This window comes from Lolium rigidum, chromosome 6 (genome assembly GCF_022539505.1).
Source record: "Lolium rigidum isolate FL_2022 chromosome 6, APGP_CSIRO_Lrig_0.1, whole genome shotgun sequence".
In the NCBI taxonomy this organism is placed as follows: Eukaryota; Viridiplantae; Streptophyta; class Magnoliopsida; order Poales; family Poaceae; genus Lolium; species Lolium rigidum.
The window spans coordinates 93237711-93245119 of record NC_061513.1 but is presented as its reverse complement, the minus strand read 5'-3'; the positions used below and the strand labels follow the sequence as shown (position 1 = coordinate 93245119).

Here is a 7409-nt window from a genome sequence, read left to right as displayed (position 1 = left end):
TTTGTACTATTATTTTAAACTTTGCAGTTACTAACTTAATTTAAAATATTTGAATTGTTCATTTGACTATGTATATGAATACTAGTTTGAATTAATAATATTCGAAATCAACATCAAAGTTTTTTCCCAAGCATGTTCTGATATGGTACATATCCATAGGCATGACACAAAAGTTCTGATTTATTTTCAAATGTTGTTAAAGTTAATCATTCTTTTGTATGTTGTGCTTATGATATTCAGTCCTTCAATTAATTATTATACTCTCTCTGTTCCATTCTATAGTGCCTATAGATTTTTGGTACGAAAATTAGCACAAGAGTGTTCTTTACACAAGACCCCCTAGATTGACGATTTGAGATCAGAGTAAAATGAGGGAAATCGGTAACTTCCTAAATTAACATAAGAAATCCCACAAATCTCTCTGGTTGACTCTCCATATATGTGCAGCCAGTTTATATTAAGGAAATAAAAACATTACTTCCTAAATCTAAGGAATCGTTGGAGTCATGCATTAGGAATCTTAATTAATTATTTCCTTTTTGTATGAATTTTTTTCACGCATGTCGTCTAGGAGCTAACCGGTAGAGGGGGTAATTGAAAAAGAGTCAAGCTACAACCTTATATTCTGAAACAAATGCCAAAAATCTATAGGCATTATAAAAAGGAACGGAGGAAGTAGTATATATGATGCAAACATACCAATCTTCTATCTCTTAATAGGAGTCCCCCACTACCTCTATTTTCCTTGACATGCAGGTATGCCACCTCAGCATGCATGTCAATTCAGCAACCCCTTATCTTCCAATGATCAGCTTTTACTGCCTTGGTTTTTCACGGGAGTTTCTGCCATACGTTTCATCATGTACGTTTTGACCGGTGAAGGCCAACTATACAGCCCACTACTTGACTCCAGATGCAGCCCATAGCTGAATCTTCTTTGATGATCGTCCGATGGAAGGAACCGGCCCATCATTATTTTTCTTTTCTATAACAATTTGCAATTTTTTAGCCACCGAGCACTTCCTGGCCACAGCCATTGATGTTTCATCCTCTCCATCAATTTGGCTGTCTCATCCTCTCCATCAATTTGGCTGTCTCATCCTCTCCATCAATCTCCCGATGGCGGTCTCTCTTCCTCTCCCTCGCGATTTCTGCCATAAATAACAGCGTATAGGGAAACACCTCTATTCCCTTCCTCTTCATCTTCTCCACTAATTTGTAAAGGAAAACTGATGAACTTATTTCCCCTCTTTCTTCTTGCGCTGTGTATATAAGATTATAAGCACCCCAATTATCTGTACCCATGTCTCTGCCTCCCATGACATGACCGCCCATTTCCTCGCCAAAGGCGCAATGTCTCTGCTCAAGAGATGATATCACCAGAGCTGCGCCATGTTCGCACCTCGCCAGCCGTGCTTGCAGCCGCCGCGATGTGTGACTAACCTTGCCATTGCTGCCTGATGCAAGCCAAGCAAAGCGATTCGGGTGAGGCACATGATGGAAATCGTTTCCCCAGTGCACCTTCCTCCTGTTTGTCGACCTTGGTTACTGATCCCGATATGCATTCCTTCCCCATCCTTTCTATGGGAGGTGCAATGCTATGGTACAGCAACCATACGCGGCAGGTAAAAATTGGCTATCAGCACGATTCATATATTTCTGCCAAAATATTGAGCGATTAAGGGAATATAGAAGTATCGATGTACTCTGCTGCAGGAATGAACTCGGTGGTCTATTGAAGTTCACGTCCATGGCGTAAGGTTAACTGCATCTGAATATGCTGCGGTGTTCAAGCGTTTAAGCTGGATGGGAATTGGATGTGCTAACTAGCATTTGGGTACTCCCGTATCATCACACTGCATGTGATTTATTGTTCTCTGTTTATTGTTATACTATTTGATCTTAAAGTATTTACAGTTACTGAATATCTTCATCTGTATTAGCAGAATCATGCTGCAGGCCTGGAGCTATTGAAGTCCTTGACCATTTGTTAACTGTTTAGCGCATGACGAAGATCTGTTTGTGAAGTACCTACAGAGCACTCGATTGTAGACTGTGTATACTCCATATTGCTTAGTGGTTAAAAGTTACCAATCTTTTGGATAAATGTGAGTTGTAACAAACAATATGACATATTACTATTTTTTTTTTTAATTTCTGTTTTAATTGTTCATATTGTACTTTCAGAGTGTCCATCCGTGTTTCTCACAAACTTGCCAATCCCGAGCGAAATTTAATCATCGATATTGGTTGTGTTGTCAAGTACGCTACATATCTATCATTTTGAATTCATAAGGTCTAGCACATCCCAATTGTATAGTTCACTGAGCTATATATGAATGCTAGATATTTCCATGACAGATGGAACTACGGCCACAGATTTCAAACACTGTTCAAAAGTTACAGCTATGCTATTTTGTGTCACTTCCCTTCAGTTACTTTTTGGCTTTGGACTATGTGTGCACCTTCATTTTCAGTGAACGTCTTCAAATCGACTTGAACATCTTATTATTGCGTAAGGTATCAAATATGAGAAAATAGTATGGTTGATGTATATTGTGAACCCTTCTCCCTTCTCCACCTGCTCTATGCCAAATTTAAGTCCATGTTGTTTTAATGCTTACAGTTTATGGAAATTCTTTAGGGAAGTGAATTGTCATAGTTCTCTTAGTTCGTTGATTTCCTTATATCTTTAAATATTCAACAAATATGTCGCAGCAACGCGCATGGTTTCATCTAGTATAAGCAAAGATCGTGTCCATTTTGATATCTTCTTGCCAATGAGTTTTACTAAAGCATGGTTATGGTCTTGCACACTTGTACTTATTTCATTTTTACTTGTAACAACCCTTTGTACTATTATTTTAAACTTTGCAATTACTAACTTAATTTAAAATATTTGAATTATTCATTTGACTATGTATATGAATACTAGTTTGAATTAATAATATTCAAAATCAAAATCAAAGTTTTTTCCCAAGCATGTTCCGATATGGTACATATCCATAGGCATGGCACAAAAGTTTTGATTTATTTTCAAATGTTGCTAAAGTTAATCATTCTTTTGTTATGCTTTTCAGTCCTTCAATTAATTATTATAGTATATGTGATGCAAACATACCAATATAAGCAAAGATCGTGTCCATTTTGATATCTTTTTGCCAATGAGTTTTATTATTTCATGGTGAAAATGTAATTTCCCTTGTTTTCCAAGACATGAGATGCAACGTGCACACACCTATTACATGTTTTCGATTGTAAATTAAAGGTACAACCCAAGTCATACTTGGTGTTGTGAAAATTAGATATAACCATGTGGATCCACATTCCATTCCAGGTAGTTACTCACAACATTCCATCAAGAGTCAACGGATGATTAGGAATTGTATCAAACTGGCCCATCAACCAAATAATCCATAAGGTCCAAACCGTTAGGTAGAATGGAATTTCTTGCCAACTAGTGTGTAGCAGAATATTGTGTACCTAAAAATTTCACATGGATTTAAGATTATATGTAATCAATTTAAACGGGTTGTATTCATAAAAATTCAGTGAATTCGTTCGTAATACTTGACAATTTTTGAAGTTTTAGAATCTTTGGATCATTTGGGAGGTCCAAAATTCCTTATAGGGATTTTTTTATTATTGAAACCTTAAACCCAGTTCCTTCATAAGGTGACTAGACATATTTGAGGTTTGGAGGCAAAGTTAATGTGCCGGATCTTAGAGGCCGAGAACTCAGCAATGTTTCTAGAGACATCTAAACTAATCAACACAAAAGGGTATACTTCATCAAAATTTCCAATTTTTTTCCATGATTTTGGTGGTACATGATTATTTTATCTCAAAATTCAAACTTGATCTAAATTATATACATTTTTAGTCAACATTCATAAAAAAAATGTTGTGATTTCTTCAAAGTAATCCTAATATTTTTTTCCAAAGTGCTTTTATTTCCAAAATTTTAAACCCCGTGATAAAGAGGGAATAAGGTGGATTGACTTAAGCATGATCCATATATCCATGTGGTATTGTTATTTTTGTGGATTTTCAATTTGTAGGTCACTCTACTAAGCCTTTTTTTAAGCGTTTGGATTAAGGTGAGTGTCTCCAAATAAAATGGGAAGTTTGGAACTCATATTTATTCTAATGTGTACTGAACGTCTGAACCCAAAGACAGCTTGCAAGCAAGGCACAGTGAACCATAATACGAAGTTCCAGTTAATGGAAGTTACATAAGAAAAAGTAGAAGTTCGAACAAAAATTACAATATGCTCATGTACATATATATTATAGACACACAAGAATTGACCAATTTGCCTGAAGGACTTATTGGGTAAATGATGATCAGATAGAATTAATTAACTCCTATTACAACGTATACGATTCGACAGGGCCGGCTTCCCTATCGAGCTCGTATGGCATTCGCATCCGGCCAGTCTCTCTTCTTCTTCTTGTCCTCATCATCATCCTCGTTCCGATGACAGGCGGTGCCCAGATGATCTTGAGCCCCCTAATTTTTTTTTATTCCTCGAAAAGAGAGAGTAAAACCTGACAAGAAGAATCGTGGACGTGGGGGCGTACGAAAAAAAGAAACGAAAAAACTCCTGCTCTTCCTGCTGTTGTACGTAGTGTGTACATCACCATGCTAGCTCTCAATGCATGGATCAATGCTTGCGTAGGCCTTGAATAGAATGGAATGGAATGGAGTGGCGATGGAGTTAAGAGTAGATTATGCGATGATGTATGGCGCCGGCAGCGGCAGGCCGACGATCTTGCCGCAGCGGAGGCTGTTCTCGGGCATGTTGTACTCGTCCCTGAGCGACCTCGCCGGCGAGGTGCAGCTGACGTACAGCTGCTCCCCCATGTAGTACCTCTCCCAGAGATTGGACCTCAAGTTCCACATCCCAGCGTTGTCGAAGGTGAGCATCACCGCCGTCCACGACCTGGGGTACACCTGGATCGTGTGCCGGCTCACTGTGTCTAGGAGGTTGTACGTCCTCCTGCTGTCCGGCGTCCATAGCCCCGGTCCCATGCTGCAGATGGACGTTCAGTAAAATTCAGGCATTCATCGTTCAGACCAAGATCGATCACAAGAGCTAGAGAAGTGAAATAGTTAGCTCGATCTATTACCCGGCGGCGAAGAATGCGTAGCCGTTGAGATGGAAGGAGTCGATGCTCTTCTCAGGGTTCTCGAAGACGACCTCGATGTAGGTACGGTACTCGGTGGTGATGACGTTGGGGGCGAGCTTGATGGGGGTGCCCGTCTTGGGTGGCGTGTCGCCGATGAGATTGTATTGGAACACCCCGTTGCTGGCGTTGAAGTACTCGGCGAGCTTGAGGGGCGTGGGGGCGTCGACGTGCGACACGCCGTTGAGCGCGTACCTCTCCTTGCCGTCGACCATCGCGCGGCTGGTGGAGAGCTTGATGGTGCGGGTGATGTTGATCTGGCCGTAGTGGTAGGACCCCTGCGGGTTGGGCCTGGCGGCACTGGCCGTCAGGTTCCAGCGGAAGGACCTCCACTGGTTGATGGACCATGCCCAGCCGCTAGGCGCCTCCGGCAGCTTGGGTGACGGCGGGGTGTTAGATCCCTTGTAGCGGATGACGGCGGTGATGGTGTTCACCTCCTTGATGAAGCGGGTGGAGGCGATGAAGAAGTAGTCGCCGGGCTTCTGGTTGGCGGTGACGAGGACGGAGAGGCACTGGCCGACGTGGACGTCGATGGAGTCGTACTCGTTCTGCACGGTGTGGGAGCCCTCCATCTCGACGAGCCTGGTGATGTGGCCCTGCACGCGCACGTTAAGGGAGGCCTTGATTCCGACGTTGCAGATGCGGAACCGGTACGTCTTGCCGGCCTCCACTTCGTACATGGGCGGGTTGGAGGCGTCCTTCTCGTTCTTGCCGTTGATGAGGAGCCCCGCGGGGCGGCCGATGGTCTTGCCCGTGTCGAGGTGCTTCTCCAGGACGGTGTGGTCCTTGGTGAACCAGTCACCGATCATGGCGGAGAAGTCGGCGGCCGGTGGGTCGAAGGGGACGGGGATGAGCGGGCGGCTGTGGATGCTGATGAGCCCGTACCCTCCGGCCGCGCGCTGCATGCCGATGCTGGGGAAGTAGAAGAATGTGCCGATCTGGTCCTTGAACTGCATCTTGTAGGTGAAGTTGGTGCCGGGCATGATGGGGCACATGGCGCCCGGCATGCCGTCCTGCCATGAGTTCTTCCTCTGCTGGATCCCGTGCCTGCCAATTTGCATGCCACGCGCGCGCGCACATACATTCATGTATGTAATGATCGATCGACATCCAGGAGGATGCTGCTGCTGCTGCCAAGAATGAACGATCGATTTCAGTAGAGACGTACCAGGTGAAGAGGAGCGGCTTATCGATCTGGTTGAAGACGTTGACGATGATGTTGTTGTTAGAAGTGCAGTTGATGGTGGGCCCGGGGAAGGCGTCGTTGATGAGGATCATCTTCTGCGGCACGCCCATCGGGGACCTCGTCCCGTAGGTCACCTTCCACTCAAAGAAGAGGTAAGGGTCCTCGGCTCGCACCGCCACGGCCAGCAGCGCCAGCGCGAGCACCGCGGCGGCGGCGCAGGCGCGCATCCTAGAACCTGCAGTCATATCCCTCCGCGGCGTGTCTCCTCCTCCGGCCGGCTGGTGTGTAGATCGATCAACGCAGCGGCCGCGGTCGATCGATGGGTTGCATGCGGCGGGCGGTGGAAATGGGACAGGGGAGGGGAGACAGAGGAGGCCGGACTTATATGTGTTGAGGCGCCATGGGAAGGAGCGGAGCGCGCGCATCCATGGCGCGGGCGCCTGTGGTTGCTTTCCTCCAGCGACCGCAACGCCCGCGCGTCCGCTCGCCGATCTGCCACCACCGGCTGCGGTCGGTCGTCTCCTATTCTTGACTCGATCCTACATGCATGGCACATCCGTGTGCCCCATTACTGGCATGCCATCGGCCGGTCGGCGACATCTAAGATTTTGACACTTATTTGAAGTTGTATGTTTTATACTTGTTTTTTCTTCTGCTAATACCATGTAGTCAAAAAATCATGCATTTCTCTTAAAAATAATATCATCAATTTGAAAAAAATATAGAATATTATTAAATGGACACATAATAGTCATTAAATTTTAATTCTAGCACGTCTAAATGATAAAGCCGTAGCAACGCACGGGCTTTGTGCTAGTTTTATTTAATATAAAAATCTATCGAAGTCATATATAACAGAATCTGAAGCCGCCACACTTAACACATACGAAAGAACATGTCGCCAGGATCTTATTATGCAGCAAAAACGTAAACCAACACCACATCAGATGATCAAGTACTAGGGGTATCACTGAGTCAACTCTATGGCGTAACAAGAGCACATGACCGGTGTATCAGAACCTCCGCGAACATC

General features: G+C 44.2%; 1 protein-coding gene across 1 annotated transcript; it reads right to left on the bottom strand.

Moving 5' to 3' along the window:
* Nucleotides 1–4732: 4732 nt before the first annotated feature.
* LOC124658814 (L-ascorbate oxidase homolog) lies at nucleotides 4733–6621 on the bottom strand. Its single transcript, XM_047196830.1, has 3 exons — nucleotides 6359–6621; nucleotides 5134–6237; nucleotides 4733–5036 (listed from the first exon to the last, which is right to left on the bottom strand). Exons 1-3 carry the CDS (start codon nucleotides 6619–6621, stop codon nucleotides 4733–4735), a joined length of 1671 nt encoding a protein of 556 aa, XP_047052786.1.
* Between the last annotated feature and the right edge of the window lie 788 nt (nucleotides 6622–7409).

Coding starts and splice junctions, on each gene's coding strand:
- LOC124658814 (XM_047196830.1), bottom strand. CDS start 6,621: ATGACTGCAGGTTCTAGGATGCGCGCCTGCGCCGCCGCCGCGGTGCTC. Junction 6,238..6,358: donor AAGCCGCTCCTCTTCACCTG/GTACGTCTCTAC, acceptor GCAAATTGGCAG/GCACGGGATCCAGCAGAGGA. Junction 5,037..5,133: donor TACGCATTCTTCGCCGCCGG/GTAATAGATCGA, acceptor GTCCATCTGCAG/CATGGGACCGGGGCTATGGA.